The sequence below is a fragment of the Doryrhamphus excisus genome, chromosome 7 (assembly GCF_030265055.1).
Source record: "Doryrhamphus excisus isolate RoL2022-K1 chromosome 7, RoL_Dexc_1.0, whole genome shotgun sequence".
Taxonomy (NCBI): domain Eukaryota; kingdom Metazoa; phylum Chordata; class Actinopteri; order Syngnathiformes; family Syngnathidae; genus Doryrhamphus; species Doryrhamphus excisus.
The window spans coordinates 8,177,685-8,197,137 of NC_080472.1; the positions used below are offsets into that span (position 1 = coordinate 8,177,685).

The 19,453-nt window shown below is 42.6% G+C and overlaps 1 protein-coding gene across 3 annotated transcripts in view; it reads right to left on the minus strand.

Moving 5' to 3' along the window:
• The window catches only part of si:dkey-175m17.7 (uncharacterized), a 27,058-nt gene extending 10,621 nt beyond the window's left edge, over positions 1-16,437 (minus strand). Inside the window, exons 1-4 of one of the 3 annotated variants that reach the window (XM_058076975.1) lie at positions 16,094-16,437; positions 7,796-7,864; positions 1,182-3,256; positions 143-445 (exon numbers count right to left, since the gene is read on the minus strand). In XM_058076975.1, coding sequence (XP_057932958.1) covers positions 143-445; positions 1,182-3,240 — 2,362 coding nt within the window. In that variant the 5' untranslated portion in view covers positions 3,241-3,256; positions 7,796-7,864; positions 16,094-16,437. Of the gene's footprint in view, positions 1-142; positions 446-1,181; positions 3,257-7,753; positions 7,865-16,093 lie in introns of all 3 variants that reach the window. The other 2 variants (XM_058076974.1, XM_058076973.1) reach the window with 2 other exon arrangements.
• Between the last annotated feature and the right edge of the window lie 3,016 nt (positions 16,438-19,453).

The following is a 19,453-nucleotide window of genomic DNA, read 5'->3' on the forward strand; positions in this document are numbered from 1 at the left end:
CATGGACATTAGATTATTTGGAGACCACACAATAAGTGTGAAATGCCGCTTGTCTTTATTTACCTTTTTGTGTGACAAAAAACTAATGAAGGCATAAACATCCTAAAAGCTGAGGTAAAGACATCTTCACTAAAAGTCTTACCAATAAACTCAAAGACCTCCTCAAAGTATTGTCGAAGGTTTTGTTTGCTGTTGTCTGTGGCTGGCAGCCTTTTGTAGCGCAGTCCGGATTTGACGTGGTAGAGTGGCAGGTGCGTCGTCACGTTGACCACGTAGCCGATGTTGAGGCGCAACAGAAGATCCAAGTCCTGAGCATCCCGTTCGTTTCCAAGGAACAAGAATGGAAGGATGGGGCTGACCACTGCGTTCTCCGCATCGGGAGTCATCACAGACTCATCGGACAGGGAGGCTGGCAGCGAAGATGACAGTGGCAGGGAAAGGTGCACTGCAAGATAAGATTTTGAAAGAATTTTTTAGAGAAAATATAGTGGAACTTCTCAGGTCAAATGCTCTGGAGATTGTCCATAAATGGATGGCACCACCCGGTTAAATCAAACAAATCGGACTCAAACCTCTCTGTGTGGGGTTTTCATTATCTCCCTGTGCTTTTGTGTTTTTCTCCAGGTACTCCGGTTTCCTCCCACATTCCAAAAAAACACATGTTAGACTTGACCAGTGTCTCAGTGCTGGACTGGGCTGGACCGTAAGAATTTCCACGATAGAAATTGACAAAAAAGCCAAGAATGCATCTTAAGCAACCTCCCTCACCAACGCGTCTAGTTTTCCATTCCAAACCCCCAGATATTTTATGTTTTTGCATTGCTACATTTGGAATATCTGAAAACACATTTTGGAAATGGAGTTTTCAATCCCTATGGGATGCTATTTGAGCAACACCGTTGGAACCTGTGATAGAATTATCAAACAATCATCTGGAAATCATTGGCCAAAAGAGAAAATAGTCAATCTTCTTCATATTGGTACTGTATATCATTCATATTGCTATTTCTGTCTATCTTGATTGATTTGAGCTGGCCGAGAACCAAAAGTTATTTTCTCACTGAACATTTCAAGGGGAGCAGAGCTTGGATTTGATCCACGGTTTAGTTCCTCCAGCACTATGGCCCTCTGTTGGTCTGTTTATCTCTCTACACACAATAAGTTAAGAATTAGAGTCTTACTTCTGCTCTTCTCCTCATCTTGCTCTCTGTTGAGTGAGTTGAGAGCCAAGTGAAGGGACTGAGCCGATGGTAGCGAATGCCCTCCCTCCCTGTCTCTCTGCCAGGGTTTGGGTTTGATGAGTGTGCTGGGGGCGGACGGCGGAGGTGAAAAGGAAACAGGTGATGGTGGAGAAGGAGAGAAGGAGGGAGAAGGTGAACGGGGGTAAGGGCCGTCTCTGTCGTGCTCAAGACGGTCGCCCATTCCTACATTGTCGGCTTTATTCAGAAGCCTCCTGAGCGAATTCCGGCCTTCGTCATATCCCGATCCCGACCTGCAGCCCATAAAATCCAGGGCAGCCATCTTTCCCTGCTGTAGTCGCCGCCGACCAGCGTGGTCTGTTAGCTGAGAGTGTGCGTACTCTTGAAGATTTTGACAGTCCAGGAGTACTAGCCCAGTACCGTTGCTTCCATTTTGGATCTGGCTCGAAGTGGGCTTCCCGACTCCTATTCCTATGCCGCCACATTGATTCTTTTGAGCTGTGGAATGGGTCATCTTTCTGGCCAGTTCCTCTGGCCAGATAGTACGCACACTGTAGTCATCATCGTCGGCTTGAAACATAGTCGCTGAATGAGGCGCTCCGAGGCTTCTTGCAGGTTGTTTACCCCTGCGAGGGTTAAATGTTACCACTATGGGGTCGCTGCTACAGTAGCTACAGGTGGAGCTACCTGTCTGGGAGGCTTTGGGATTGCAGCCTGTGACACAGCTTTGAATTGCCCGCAGAGGGGCAGAGGAGGATAACGGGGCACAGGGAAGACATCCACCCACTAGTTTTTTACGAAGAATAGCAGGACTCTCAAAGGTTCCAGCCTCACTGGCGCAGGAGGCACAGCGGAGGGGTTTGAACATGTTGGGCTGGTGGTCAGACACAGTGCTGTTGGTTGATGAGGTGTTGGAGGTGGAGGCGGTGGAGAGACACCCTCCAAGAGTTTTCAGCCCCATATCTTTGCCTCCTTTTTTTACTGCGCCGACATTGTGACCACAGGAAAAGGAGGTGGAAGAGCTACCGCCCCCACCTTGGCAGGTAGAGGAGTGGCCCTTAGACCCTCTGCATCTTACCAACCTCCAGCAACCGCATCCGAACGGGTGGGAGCAGTCGATGGTACAGGTGTGGTCAGGGCTTGGGAACCCCCCCCCTGCATGGGAGGTGCATGGAGAGAGGGGAAGACCATGAAGAATGTGAGGACGGTGATCCCTATGTCGGGAAGAACGAGGCTCGTTGAGTGGTTGGAAGGAGGCGGGGACGTGTGCGGGCTGAGGGGGAGAGGAAGAGGGGTGGTTTAGGATGGCAGCATGGGGCACAGGGACGGAATTACGGTGGAAGGGAAGACTGTGACTTATATGGCTTTGACGCACAGTGCCCAGCTTGGAATTCTTGTAATCCAGCAAGGGAAATTCTTGGTCAGTTCTGGTAAGAAAATTTTCCTTTTCCTTTTCAGCCCTGAGCTTGTACTGCTGTGCTTGGGCGGGGACAAACTGCAGGACTCCTCCAGCGGAGGATGACAGCTGACTTTGTTGACTTCGCTGTGACTTGTGTTCACCTCCACGTCTTTTCTCAAACGGATCCAAATGTGAAGGGGGGCATTTTACCCGTGCGCCCTTGACACTTCCGCTACGACCAAGCGAGCTACTGATTCCTGCTCTCCCGCCTTTGTCCACTTTCAGTCTGATATCAATCGTGTGTGTGTGGGATGGCAGTCGTGGGCCGAGCGTTACGGTTCCATTGCTGTGGCAGTGGCTTGGGACTTGTTGGTGACCCGCCGGGACAACCGGATGGTCGCCCGTGATTTTCTGTGCACGGGTGGATCTGCGTTTGCATTCCAGAGTTAGGGATTTACAGGTGGGGGAGTAGAAATGAGGCTGGGAAAGGTTTGGTCGAGGAAGACGGGTGACTTGTTCATTGGAAGATGCGGATATCTGAGACGAGTGATGTGGGATGGCTTGAGGGGAAGCCTCACACAAGGATAAGTTTTTAGGCCGCTGGATGACCACTATGCGCTCGTCGAGAGGAAGAGGAGGCATCTGGGTTTAAGTGAAGCTGTCCAGTAAAGAGGAAAAGAGAGAAGGGAAGAGATTAGCCACAGCATTATTGCACTGAAAGCGTGGGTCAGATTTTACATGATGTTTATTTAGACACAAATAGCATTTATTTAAAGGGTCCCTGTTTGTAATTATGTTCCACATTGTTTGATTTTTGAAAGCTGACGGTACATTCAAACAATTCCATTTATAGTTCATGGTGAACTATATGACAAACTAACTCTCACTGTTCAGTCTCATTCCCACGAAGTGCCGTCATCGGGGTGACACATGTGACAAATGCGTCTCAAGGTAGATCGTTGGTTCTTGGTTCAGTGTATCTTTCATCAAAATGGTAGTGATGCCAAAACGTGTTGCTGCTGGATGTTCATAGTATCCCAATGATCATGTAAGTTTGTTTTCTTTTCCAAAAGAGGGAATTTTAAAATTCAAAAATGGGCAAATCAAGTGCAGACAATGAGAGACAGATGGTCGGCCACCTTGAGGTCTTTTTTTTTTTTTTTTACAGTGTTCATTTCATTGATGACTACTTTGAAGGAACTCCTTTACAAGAAGCATCTGGCTTGAAAGTACGGTCTAAACGCATATAATATAATGCTGGCGGAATAGTGCTGGCATGTACACAGGGAAGAAACAAGTAAAAAACGACGAATAATATTGTATTCTAAACGCTATTCCATCATAGTGTCAAGGCTGCAAAGTATTACACATGTTATATAAACATCTTTCCACGGTGACATCTTAACAGTGGGGGGCAGGGACAGCAGTGGCGACGAAATATGAAATAAATCTGCCTATAAAGACCACTTTACGCATTGACTATTCTGTGACTTGAAGCTGACCAATCTTCATCTCCACGTGTCACGGCTTACTAAGTACATTTCCATGTTCTCTATTTCATCTCCAAATGTTTCTCCCTTCTTTTCTCCTCTAAAATGATTGACATATCGCTCAAATTAAACATCCTCTGTCTCGCACACCGTTTTGTGTAGCTAAGTGATAGCACTCAGATCGTGTCACTTCCGGAAGTCAGACCGATCTGGTCTCATGAGAGCTAGCTGGTCATGGGTGGCGCCATGTAATGTCTACGAATTTACCGTTCGCTTTCAAAAATTCAACAATGTACTCAAAACAATATGTAACATATTTGTTTTTTCCGGGTACTCCAGTTTCCTCACACATTGGCTGGCGACCAGTTCAAGGTGTACCCCGCCTCTCGCCCAAAAACAGCTGACATAGGCTCCAGCATACCCCCGCAACCCTAGTGAGGATAAACGACATAGAAAATGGATGAACAAAGTTGAAAACTCCTATCAGGGACCCTTTAGATAGTGCTTTGTGTTGTTAGGTAACCAATCTCAGCTGAGGCTAGTCAATTATTTAAGAATGTAAAGTCAAACACCAAAGCATTACAAACAAAAAGCAACACAACATTGAAATGATTTTTCTGTGTATTTCTCACATATCGTTATCACTTCCACCGTGTGAGGAAAATGAAAACATGCTGATTACAGATACATGCCATGCCAGATTGAACATGAACTTGACACACATAACTCCTTCATCACTGGCTGCACAAGTAGGATATGGAGATTACAGCCACTGGTGCATGTTTGACCTTAATGGATAACATTGGAGCAAGGAACCACTGCCTTTGCCAAATCCATTTAAACATGCACACATCACTCTGCTACTTGCTTATACCAAGGCCACTTGCCAGAAAATGAATGTGCATCTATATATATATATCACGTTTTGACACTCACATTTGCTACTCGTGTCATTATAGTGAAAAAAAATCAATCCAGAAAAGGGTGAGAGCATGTTAATCAGGATGGCAAACAAGGGTTCTTAAAAGCTCATTTACAAAAAGTAGTGATGAACTTGCAGTAACCTTCGTCCCTCAGAGGAGTCATCAGTCTTAGCAAGACGCATTTGCTGACGTTAAGGACTAAACAGTGACTGGTGATAAATATGTACTGCAGTACTGCACAGTAGACAGCATGCTCGGTCAGAACTGCGTTGATTGATTATTTTGACCAAAAAAAAAGGTGTCTTTGAATGATCCAAGTTACTTTCACAAATCATAAATGCGCATTCATGTGGCCCTTGATATGAACCAAATATCACTGCATACACCACAACACACAACAACTGGACTTAGCAAAGCACAAGTTTTTGTCAACATGACACAGCACAGCCGAGTAATAGCTCACGGCGCATTAAAAGGCAACTTTGTATTTATTTGGGTCATTTAATCACCACAATCATCATCATGAACATTTAATGGCATGTTGGTACACAACATCACAATAGAAAACACACAGTGATGAACAACACACACTGATGAATGGGGATCATTTGTCATGCTTATTGCATCCAGGACTCATTACGCTGTTGATTAAGTGCTTTATTTACTTTTAACTATATGGGGAAGTTCAGTATGGCTCTGTGGTTCAGTTGGGTGCTAAAATGAGTTTCAGGAAATTTGCTATTTGTTGGCAAGCAAATCCCTAAGACAAGAGATGCACGATACAGTTTTTTCCAAACCGATACTGATAACTTTCTGCTTTCTAAAGACCGGAAAACCAGAGTATTGAGCGGAAGGAGCCACCTAGCATGGCCTAGCAAGGTGCACTGTATTCGGGCACAAACTCTAAGGCCACGGAGGTCTCTGGAAAACCTTTGGCACTTTTCAAACGCTGCCATGCTAGCGTTTCAGATGGCAGAGAAGGTTTTTAGTGTGCTCGACGGGTTGATTTCCTTCATCACGAAGCATTTGGTACAGCATCCTTCATCTTAAAGTGAATGTTTGTGAATGTTTCCTCTTAAAGTGAGCACAGCAGAGGTTACCGTTATCATCAAGGCAGGAGAAAAATGATTGCTTATTGGAGATATTTTTAGTGTTATCCGATTTATCGATTTGACGCCTGAATTCCTGGATATTGGGCCAATTATTGTGCACCCCCAATAAAGACACATACATTGCATGTTTCTGCAGTAAGATTTTCGCATGGTGAGACTGACAGATTATGACAGCAGTCTGCATTAATGAGTGTCACATAGAATGACAACCGACAAAGCCGGTCGTCAAAGTGGCTTACATGAAGCTGAAGCGCCTTTTACGTGTGGTCTGGTATTTGGTGTTTTGTAGTACTGTATACTACGAGGGTGATAATCACGTAGGGTTCATAACTTGTGTGGAATTCAACTCGTGATAATAAATCATAATCTTTTACCAATAGTATCAGAAATTGATCAATTCTTTATCAAATCTCAATGTGTGGTCACCATAACAAATAATTATAATTACGTATTTTCCGGACTATAAGTCGCACTTTTTTTCATAGGTTGGCTGTTCCTGCGACTTATACTCCAGAGCGACTTACAAATGAAAGAAGTGTTTATGTTACATAAACACTGGACACCTTTTCTGTTCATGTTTATTTATTGTGTAGCTGAATAAGCATTGTGTTAGCATATCTTACACCTATTCAGCCTGTTCTCTATTCTTTTATTGGTAGAACTTGCCTTCCAAGAGGACGTAATGCCGGTTTTGGTCAAGTAGTTTGTAAAATAAATTACCCGCAAAAAATGCGACTTGTACTCCAGTGCGACTTATGTATGTTTTTTTCTACCTATTTATGCATTTTTGGCCTTGTGCGACTTATACTCCGGAGCGACTGAGGTGGTATGTATGTGGGAATCGAACGTAGTGGCTTTGCCCATTCATTCATCATTCATCTACACATTCCTGATCAAAATATTAAGACCAGTTGATAAATTGCAAGAATTTACATTTAGCAGTGTTGGATCTTAGGGAGGTCTTGAGCAGATCTTGAAATGAGTAAGCAATTTGGTTGTTCGTCAGCTGATCAAAAGTTTAAGACTACAGCCTTTAAAAGCCCAAATCTTGGCAAAAATGTGTATTGAATGGGATTTTCTCTCAGGTATTCACATTGTCACAGTCACTTGATGGCAAAGGCAAACAAGCTTTCTGTCTTTGATGGTGATGGGGGGTTCATTTTTTTTTTTCTTGAGCTGTGGTCTTCAACTTTTGATCAATTGATATATATTCTGTCTCACTTTTTCTTTTAGCATTTTGAAGCTCCATCCATTCATTTTCTATGCCGCTGATCCTCACTACAGTCGCGGGTATGCTGGACCGGTCACTCCTTAAGATCCAACAGTGTGAAATGTAAAGTCACCCGGTCTGACAATTTTGATCAGGCATGTATGCAATTGAAATGTATTTTATAAAAAATTATCGATAGTTGTGCCTGAGCTATATTTTCTCGAATGTTTGCCCTTTGAGTCATAGTCATGAAGAATTTCCCAAGGAGTGCAAAAGACCCAAATGTAGAACAGGGGAAATGTGGTGCCAATAAACAGGGAAACAGAAGCGTCACTGTCAACCACAAAGTACAGGAGGGGAATAAAGAAATGAAAAACAGTCTGGGGGTGCCACCCATCCTAAAACTAAACAGATACCGACCCAAAGAGAAGGCAAACCCAGCTCCGGTATCCCCATGCTTACGTCCATACACACAGCCCGGTGACGGTATCCTCATCTTTTGTTTTTTTTCCTCCCCTTTTTCTGCTTAGCCTGTGGTAGAGGGGGTGGGGGTTACATTGACCCAGATTTGTCATGATGGAAGCCGCTATCTCTCTGATCACCACTCTCTCACACACTGTCACTGCAGGCTGGCCAGTGGCCTTTTCACTCGCTCCTAGTCGTGTATTCAGCAGACAGTCAGCGTCATGGAGACGAGGAAAACACCTCCAAAAAACAAGTATGTTAGTAAAAGACACAGACGTTTTTAGGTTGGAAATGCGGTATTTTCATATTTCTAGGGTAGGGGTGTGCAAACCTTTTCCACCAAGGACCATGTACTGAAAAATGACATATTTTGTCATCATGCTAAGAAGTCCCCGACCGCGATCAATGAATTTCCACATTATAGGATTCAATGTTAAGAAATGTAATATTTTCATTGTTATAGCATTAAAAGTCAACTGTTTATGACCTTCTAAATATGGTTGTAAACATGATTAGATCCCCGTAGGTATGACATAAAACCCCAAAGTCACCGTTACCCTCCTATTATTCTTTGTTTACACCAGATTGCACAATTATTATGCTACAGGGGCTCTAGACGGCTGCTGGCCAGCAAGCTAACAAGCTAGCAAGCTAACCAGTTAGCCTCAAATGTTCATTCATTCATTTTTTACCGCTTATCCTCACAAGGGTCGCGGGCGGTGCTGGAGGCTATCCTAGCTGTCTTCGGGCGAGAGGCGGGGTACACCCCGGACTGGTGGACAGCCAATCACAGGGCACATATAGACAAACAACCATTCACACTCACATTCATACCTATGGACAATTTGGAGTGGCCAATTAACCTAGCATGTTTTTGGAATGTGGGAGGAAACCGGAGTACCCGGAGAAAACCCACGAATGCACGGGGAGAACATGCAAACTCCACACAGAGATGGCTGAGTGTGGGATTGAACTCCTAGCTGTTAGGTCTGCGTGCTAACCACTCGACCTCCGTGCAGCCCAGCCTCAAATGTATTTCTTCCAAACTTACGAAAGGATTTCAAACGGAGTGGACATGAAGGACAAAGAAGCCACCACTTTTTCATAATCTTACTTTCAAATACAACTTATTTTTTTTATATTTTGGACACCTCTGCCTTAATGAAATCAGAGCATAATCATCTTTGTAAAGCGTCCATTCATCCATTTTCTTTACCACGTGTCCTCATCGGTGTCGTGTGTGAGCTGGAGCCTATCCCAGCTGATTTCCGGTGAGAGGTCAAAGTACACATATCATTCACACTCAGATTAACACCTATGGATCATTTAGAGCCTGCAATTAGCCTAGCATGCATTGTTTTGGGGATGTAGGAGTCGATGCTGGACACACACACAGGAGAAAATACAAACTCCGCACAGAGATTCAAACCATCGCTCTTGACTCAACCTATAACACAATTCTTCTATGTAAAATACACACGGTCATTCATTTTTCCTAGTCTAGGAAGTGCAATGCTTAAGGCAGAAATAGGTATAATACTGCAGCAGTTAGCTGTGCGCACTAATCATCTCTCACAGTTTGGAGTTATTGTGGTGGTGCAGTGTTTTGAGCAGAAGCTTTGGGGAAACAGATGCTTCTCTGGTTGTAAAATATTAAAGACAATCTTTGTGTTTCTTCTATCTGCCCACGGTGATGCAGACAATCCATCACAGACACCTGCCTTCACCCACAGTGGAACAGAGCGGACATGCCGTGGCACTGGGAATGGGAAGAACCAACCATGCGCTAAATCAATATCTCAGAAAATTGCACTACATGGAGAATTTGTATTGCAATACTGTCCAGGGTTCTCAAGATAGTGTTTGGAAGAACATTAATCACTGACCCCCCCCCCAAAAAAAGGCCAGTGGTTCGTTTTCTGTCTGAATCTACATTTTCAGCAATAATGAGTCGATAAGAAACCATGTTGAAGGCGGGTTGATAGCAGAGGGAAAAATATTCCCTGCCTAACTCTGCACTCTTGGAACAACGGGCCATACACACACCAGAAGTAGAACAGAACCAAGGCCATGCTCACCAAAAATATTCATAATCATGCATATTTAACTGGCTAACGATTGTTGCTACATGTCCTGGTTGCACGTAATTCCAACCTTCACGTTAGATGTGGCATTACTTTTGAAAATAATTCTTCATGTTTATGCATGTTTATGCGAGGACTCTGATTTTGAAAGCTTTTACTCTGAAAGCATCACTTCCAGTTTTGCTGACATTGCGATTGATAATGATGGAATGGATTGAGTAAGGACCTCAAACAATGCACAACGATGAGCCAATTCAAGAAACAATACAAGCAGTTGATGTTTGCTAAATACAAGGATGAAGAGTCTTGAACCAGTCATGATGTGCTATATATATCACTATATTGACACTTACTATGGTACCCATTATGGCATTGGATGCTCATATCACCTCCTACTTTGGTACGAGGTACATTATTAAAAAAAACAACAACCTTAAACTGTATTATGGAAAGCAGGAAGTGAACAAATGTAAGTTACTGATTGTAAAAGTACCAAATGGAGGGGTAGGATTTAATAAGCTTTGCTTCTTCCTACTCCTTTTGGACATGTGGAACTGTGAACTGATTATGTGATGCACTCAATTGTAATCTGATGCATGTTCAAATGAAATAATACCATTACCATAATGCCACCCGAGTGCCATCAAGTGTGTTTGTTTATTGAGGTTCATTTTAGTGAATGACAGCTGCCTTTATTTAGTAAACTGCATCTGACTGCAAAACCAATTAGCTTTTTTATTAAGTATTCTAGGCCTACGTTAAGCATAGGAATGGCAAAATGAATGAAATCCAAATATGAGGCATTCAGAAGATGGCATGTGTAGTGTAATATCTGTGACTTGGAGAGTGCGGGTGACTGGTGTGAGTTGTGGCTGACAGCAGCTCCTGTGTAAATAAAGTCTCTCCTTAACCACACGCAGCGGCATTACAGTAGTGTTCTATACTGGTCACTAGGTGTCAGTAATGTTCCATTGCTATGCTGTCAATGCTAATGTGGGAGTCCATGTTATGTCTTGTTTATGCCTACAATGTTTAATTTTCTATAATTATGTCGACTATATTGCGTAATACGAGTGTAGAAGTGATGATAGGGGTGTTATTTCATGTTTGGAGGACTCTAATAATGCCAAAAGCCGTATTTTGACGGTTGTGAACAGGATTTCTATGAGCCTATGAAAATACTGAAGCATAAAGAAGGAAAACAACTTTGCGGAACTTCACTAATCACTATAAGTTATTATTTAACAATATGTACTATGACAGGCTCCATTATACATGCGACCCTAGTGAGGATTAGCGCTATAGAAAATGGATGGCTGGAATATGTACTGTTTATAGTTTGTAGTAGTATAGATAATTCATTATTATTACACTTCAGTATAGACGACACATCAATGATAAAAAGCCTCACTTCACGGATGTTAAGCTCAGTTTAATTCCACAGTGCATAATGATTGTACAGCTCTAGAAGGTTTCTGATGTTTTCTGTGCATATTGTGTGACAGTGGCATGGCTGCAAGCTAGCTGGAGAAACAGAACATGTCCTGACAATGACCAAAGGACAAAAACAATGTCACTGCTTCCTCACATACGATATGGTGACACTTTTGGTAATCTTTTTTGTCTAGGGATTATGCCAACACATTAATTTGAAAAAAAAACAGAACAATCTGAGTTCTAGACAAACGACGACAAAGGCAATTCAAGACTTTCCTTGCTGTGGTAAATAATGAATAAGACTTGGCAGTGTTTTATTCAGAAAGCACCAACTGTATCCCCGCATGAAGGGAAAGTGTGACAAAGCTTTGTCCTGACACTGGTGTCACAGCAGCATGTCAGGTCTCGACCCAAACCTTTGAAGAGTTGAAACGCCACCTGTAACTGCAGCAGGATGCTTTGTAGAAGGGCAATGGCAGCAGAAGGAAAATCAGTAAAAATGTGATATCAATGATAATAACTGCCGACTGCACTGTTTGGCGGATGGCCAAAGTGCATTTGGATGCGATATTTCAACCTAAATGTCTAACTCTTTGCTTTACCTGCATGTCACAACCCCTCATTCTCGTGATGGGTCCTTCGCCGACACATTAAAGCGAATTGGCCATAGTTTTTTGCAGTATAAGACTGGGGTGAGTCATGCCAGTCAAAATGCTCAGAAAGTAGCACTTTGCTTGTTTACACGACAACGACAATTTTCCCATTCTGGAAGCCGTTTTCAGACAGATACAGTTTCACAACACCACAACACTCAAAACACTGTTGGCGTTGAAAGGCTGAAACGATAAAACACTTTGCCCTTTCCAACTTGGAGACATTCCTGTGTGGACAGACTGAGATGCCACTAGCGCTCTTTTTTAAGCACAATTAGCACAGCTTCCCATAAGAATGCTTTCATGATGCCGCCATTCACATAGCACAACTAGAGTTGTACAGCGATAACGGATAACTCAGAGCAGACGATAGTAAACATTAGAACCATTAGAACCAATTTCAGAGAGTCTCTCACTTGGTTCCCAAAAGAATGCTTTCATGAAACGCACTCACATAGCACAACTAGAGTACAGTACTGAGAGCAGACAATAGTAAACAGACATGCTAACAGCACCATTAAAACCAATTGGAGCAAGTCTCTCGCTAGGTTCTGTCGAATAGATTCCCAAAGGAGTGCTTTCATGATACCTCCATTCACATAGCACAACTAGAGTTGTACAGCGCTCACAGATAACTAATGGAAAAGTACTGAGAGCAGGCGATCGTAAACATTAGAACCATTAGAACCAATTTCAGAAAGTCTCTCACTGGGTTCTATGTAATAGCTTCCCAAAGGAATGCTTTCATGAAACGCACTCACATAGCACAACTAGAGTTGCACAGCATTCACAACTAATTCATAGAAAAGCATTGAGATAAGATAGTAAACAGATAGGTTAATAGTATAGTTACAACCAATTTGAGCAAGTCTCACTAGGTTATGTTGAATAGCTTCCCGAAGCAATGCTTTCATGATGGCCCCACTCACATAGTACAACTAGAGTTACAGATAACTCATGGAAAAGTACTGAGAGCAGACGATAGTAAACAGACATGCTAACAGTACCATTAAAACCAATTTGAGCAAGTCTCTCGCTAGGTTCTGTCAAATAGCTTCCCAAAGGAAAGCTTTTATGATGCTGCCGCTCTCATAGTACAACTAGAGTTGTACAGCATTTACAGGTAATTCATAGAAAGGCATTGAGATAACATAGTAAACAGGCTAACAGCATCGATAGAGCCAATTTGAGTCTCTCAAGTCTCTCACTAGCTTCCCAAAAGAATACTTTCATGATGCCTCCACTCACATAGTACAAGTAGCGAAGACAACATAGTACACAGACTTGCTGACAGCATCTTTAGAACCAGTTTTACACCAGTCTCTCACACACAAGCGTAACTTTCACTTTACAGAGGGGCCCTTTGTCAATCTTCCTCATGGATGCGAGAGTCCAGCACTGTAACCAAATGTATTGTTCTTATTTTTTAATATCGTTTCAAAACCTTTTAAATTGTGTGATCATTGACTACATCTCCAATAGCAACATAGTCCAAATAACTAGGAAAAGTAGCTTTAATAAAACTAAGCTGTTTAATTTAATGAATTAAGTCACAGTTCAATTAATCTATTGATCTAATTAATCTGATTTTGATGGGTGTTATTTTCCCAGGCTTGTTTTATACATGCGTTTGTGCTATTGTAACAACATGGTGTGGTCCTAAATGACTGGCAAGAGCTAGTTCCTAATGTGTTGTTACTATAATCAGCTTTGTTTCGCTGCCTTATCAGCGCACATGCCACAAAACAGATGACGGCGACGAAGTCAGAATAATTACATCACATAATCGCCACACTCAGCAAAGAGAATGTGATGGAAGTGACAAAACTAAATGGCCAAATCTCCCTCCCTCATTTTCTCCTGCAGAGTCAGTGTGATTATCACAGGCATAAATAGCAAGTACAGGACAGAAGCATAGCCAAGTGGTTAGCTGGGAGACCCAAGTTCAATTCCACCCTCGGTCCTCTCTGTGTGGAGTTTGCATGGTCTCCCATAGTTTGAATGTGTGGTGTGAATGGTTGTTTGTCTATATGTGCCCTGTGAATGGCTGGCTACCAGTCCTGGGTGTAGGCCGCCTCTCGCCCGAAGAGAGCCGGGATAGGCTCCAGCACCCTCGTGAGGATAAGCGGTAGAAAATTAATGAATGAAGATAGAAGCATGGTCTACGTCTGTTATTACAAGCGGCTTTTAAATTACTTAGTCTAAACACAGCCATGACCTCAGGGACCTTAAACACATTACTGTGATGGATGGCACTTGGGCAGCAGAGCAGCATCATTCTTAGCAACCCCTTTTATACATACATTATTTGGACAAAAGTATAGGGACACCTGGCGGTGACACCTACAGGATGTGAAAATGGAAGAAAATACGGAGTTGGTTTTTCCTGAGCCCCAGAAGAACATTTTCAGAAGTCAGAGATGACTGAAATTCGACAAAATGGTCTTCAGGCTCACCATCCCTGCCCAGGTTCATCCTAAAGGTGTTTGATGAGACCAAAATCATTCAAGTATGCCTTTATGGATCTCGATTTGCGGACCGTGGCACAGTCACAAATAAGAACACAAATATAATTAAGTCATAAATTTGACGATATATTTCATTCATGGATCAACACAATGCTGAGAAGTAGATCACGCTGTATTCCCAGCCTTTTTTAATGAGTCAAAAGTCTAATCTGTGAAGAGCAAAAAGACAGGCCTAATATAGCCCACTAAGAATAGCAATTGAAGGAAGCTGCTTAGAAATAGGAAGTTTTTTTGCTCGGTATTTGAGCCCTCTGTCAGATAAAGATAAGAAAAAGCGCAGTGTGCTTTAAGAATAATCTCCTCCAGGGCTGGGCTTCTGAAGCCTGCTGTCATGGCCGGTTATTGAGAGTAATTGTAATGGGCTGACAGTTCAAGTCCCATATCTCAATGCAAAATAATGTTCCTGCTGCTTTCCATCTCTGGAGTCGACGTCAACCTTCTGACATATCGGCTCTTGGAGACATCAAAGTAAAACCACGTTCCTTAAAACAAACATTGTGTGTGCGTGTATGTGTGCACATATAATATGTAACCCTGCTTAGCGTGTTTTGCGGTCCAAAATGTATGCCTGGTTTTGTGTGAATTCTCCAGTTAGTGTGCAATATGGGTTAGAATCGCCGTGGGACATCTGTGTGTGAAGTTTGCATGTTCCCCGGGTTGCCCCGCTTCCTCCAAAACATCCATGTTAGGCTATTTAGTGACTCTAAAGTGTGAATGTGAATGCTTCTTCTGTCTATATGTGATTGACTGGTAATAGGCTCCAGCTAGCCCAGGACCCGAATGAGGACAAGTGGTACAGAAAATGGATGGATGTTCAATGAATAACTTTTGTTCAGAGTTCACCTGAATCTCATCTTGATTTAAAACACAGGTGCCCGTTACATCGATCGCCAAGGTGGTTTGGGTCGATCTCATCAACGTGACTTTGTAGATGTCAGCTGACATTAAGCTCCCCTCCTGATTGGCTTCAAAGTTCACTGGTTAGATCTGATATATCCAGTATGTTTTATAGTAAGAGGAACTGTAGATAATGTTTATAAATATACTAAATAATATAGTAGGAGGTTGGACATGGTCATTTTAAAAATAGCTTGCAGGCTGACAAATTGTGAGCACCCCTGATATAGACATAAAATAAATAAATAATAGTCAAACAAAAAATATATTTTAGCTGCATTTCTATCTAACCTCTACAAACATAAATCCAGTTTTTTTCAGACAAATTGAAAAATCTTTCATTACCTTTTCTACACATCCGCTAGGGGTCACACCTAATTTCCGGTGTTACAGTAATCGCGCATTCGAACCTTTATTGTGATGACGGAACAAAGACGCCATGTTACCTTTCAAACTTGAAAATATAATTACCAGACGCGGTAGTTTTTTTTGTTTCTCTCACTCTCTCTCTCTCTCACACACACACGCACACAAATATAACATAACTCCTGTCATTTGATCAGGCATTTGTAACAAACATACTGTAGTTTTCCTGATTTGAAAACCTAGCATGCATGACCAACACGTAGCCGCACGCAGCCCGCAAGGCCGACCACAATACCGGACACGGGAGGTTATCAACTGGGAAAGACTTACATCAAGAGAGGCAGTCGTGGAGTGTATTCATCATTTACATGCAGCGTCACCACTCGCCGTCATGCCTGTGCTGGTGTCGATGGTTCCGGTCTGATCCAGATGTGTGTGACACCGAGCCAGTCCGCCGGCTCGCGCGGTCATTGGGGCTTCAAAAAGAACAACACGCTTTAAATAAATTACAAAAAAGATCCAATTTGCATGAGCAAATGAGTTTTAAAAAATCGGCTTGCTTCGATAAGTGAGTGTGTGACAGTCAGCTGCAATGTGTGTGTGTGTGTGTGTGTGTTTGCAAGGAGGTGGGCTCTATTGTCTCTGTTGTGCATGACATCATCTCAGGCCAATGGCGGGGCGCACGAGATCAAGAGCCCACGGATGTGCACGCAGCACGTGCGCCGCTGGAGGCGCGTGCGTGCTGAGACACAGTCATGCTCACTTCGTCATTATACTACCGTACTTTGTACTCAGTTTTTAACATCAAAGTTAGCGCATTAGCATCCAAGATAACCAGTGTGTATTTCCTCTTCTGTATTTCCTTAACATTGCTAAATATGTCCATTGATGGCTCTTCACAGGGCATTCTAATCTCTGTTAAAGGGGCTCTTAAAGGGGAAGTCAATTTTTTAGGTAATTTTGCCCATCATTCACAATCGTTATATGTGAAACATGAACATGTTTCTTTCCTTTTACTGCGCATTACAAGCTAGCTAGCTAGCTAGCAACAGGCGTCAGGGGAAATACCTATTTTGATGCTAAAACCCCTCACAGAAAAAACGGCAACAGTGTGCCATTTACATAAGTGACTTGTATATTAAAAATTAAAAATAGACAGCTCATGAATGCATTTAATGGGAAACACTTATTCCGCCTGTAAAGCCTACTGAAAATGACTCAGTAACACTTGAAAAACTGACATCCACTCAGCTTCCTCGCGGGACAAAAACCAGCTCCAAACTAACCACACAGCGTGCAAATAAAGATGCAAAAAAAGTGTAAAGGCAATAGGTTTGATCAGGGGCCGATCAAACACTCTGGCATCGATTAGCGTAGCCTGTGACAAGATGTCAAACTGAAGCCATTGAGGTTTTACAGAGTAGCGTTGAGTCTAGTGGCAATAAGGGTCGTGGTCCCTTGGGAAGATATATGTTTCTATTTTTTGCTCTCAGTGTTACTGAGCTACAGCTAGCTAGCTAGCAACACGCGTCAGGGGAAATACCTATTTTGATGCTAAAACCCCTCACAGAAAAAACAGTGTTCCATTTACGTAATTGACCATAAATGACTTGTATATTAACCCAGCTACAGCCATATTATTATTGTAGCAGCTAAACTGAAAAATGATCTTTATCTTTAATTATCTGGCGGACTAATACACCGCGAACCGCGAGCGTCAGAGTGGATACCTAGCTTTCAATTTTGCTACAAAGACTCAACCAGATGCTGTTTTTTAGGACTGGAGCACACGTCTTGTGCTGGAAGACACGGCCATCCTAAGGAGCGCGGACATTGTAAGTGTTGTTGCTGTATCTATGCTGCTGTTGACAGAACTAGCATATAAGTGTATCAATGCTTCAAATGACTATGTGAAGTGGATGAAGCATAGAATAAAGTGAAAATCTTATGGGAGTAATGCCATCAGTTTGAGAATAAAATTTAAAGTTTAAATAAGCCCAAGTAACTTAAAAAAAAGACATCCACTCAACAGCCTTTTTTGTCACGCTATTCAATACAAAATCAGATTTGAATAAGATAATGCGCCACATTTGATTATTAGCAGATCCATGTGGTGTATATGACACTATACTGTATGATACTGCTTCTTCTTGCTGACCTAAAGGAATTGAAATGACTTAGTTAAGTGTTGAAAGTTAATAATGCATGTGATGCTGGGTTAGTTTACAAAGGGCGCCCTAGGGAAAGCATGAGCCCTATTGATCAGCATTGTAAATGACGGTGTTTCATAACTGAAATGGTCAGCCAATGCAGAGTAAGTCCAAATGAATTGCTGAATTCCATCCTACTTGGCCTAGCGGTCACGATAACACATTTCACTGGCTGATAATTGTCCTCCAAATGATGATTATTGTCGACCAAAGAGACTGGATGACTGACAGGAGGGTTGTTACGGTGTTGAGACGTCATCGTGGCCTGCAAAATGATCAAGTTCATTGATTTAGTGATTATCGTGGCAAGCTCACACAAAGCTCAGTTTTGATTGACACATCTATGTAGCTATAGCGACCTTACAGACATACCTAGCAGTAGATATGACACACAGGAAGCTGCTTTTTGACAATGATCTCATGCTGATCGGCTGGAAATGATGTCATCTTGTAAGACGGTGAAGTACTGCGGCGCCTACAGGTCTACACTCATGTCAATTGCGAAGGCAATGAAACCACACCCAGGATTTACGCATAAATACAGTAACTGCAATGAATTGAGCTGAATGACTTTATTTCGATCTCCTTTCATGGTCCTTAGCCCCCAGCGTCTTTAAATGTCTTCTCGTATGGACTGCTGACTATAAAAAAATAGTACATGTTGTGACACAGAGCTGACAGTGGGTGGTTTGAGATGACAATTTCTGCCCGTATAAAGATATAAAAAGAGCTAAAAATGGACAGCTCATGAATGCATTTAATGGGAAACACTTATTCCGCCTTCTGAAAAGCCTTCTGAAAATGACTCAGTAACACTTGAAAAACTTGACATCCACTCAGCTTCCTCGTGGGACAAAAAACAGCTCCAAACTAACCGCACAGCATGCAATTAAAGATGCAAAAAAAAGTGTAAAGGCAATAGGTTTGATTAGGGGCGATCAAACACTCTGGCATCGATTAGCGTAGCCTGTGACAAGATGTCAAACTGAAGCCATTGAGGTTTTACAGAGTAGCGTTGATTCTCGTGGCAATAAGGGACAAAGTCGTGGTCCCTTGGAAAAATATATGTTTCTATTTTTTGCTCTCAGTGTTACTGTATTCACATTCAGGTCGAGTGGTTAGCGCGCAGACCTCACAGCTAGGTGACCAGGGTTCAATTCCACCCTTGGCCATCTCTGTGTGGAGTTTGCATGTTCTCCCCGTGCATGCGTGGGTTTTCTCCGGGTACTCCGGTTTCCTCCCACATTCCAAAAACATGCTAGGTTAATTGGCCACTCCAAATTGTATGAATGTGAGTGTGAATGGTTGTTTGTCTATATGTGCCCTGTGATTGGCTAGTCACCAGTCCAGGGTGTACCCCGCCTCTCGCCCAAAGACAGCTAGGATAGGCTCCAGCACCCCCGCGACCTACGTGAGGAAAAGCGGTAGAAAATGAATGAATGAATGAAGACAATGGGGCGTCTTACATTTTCATAAATCA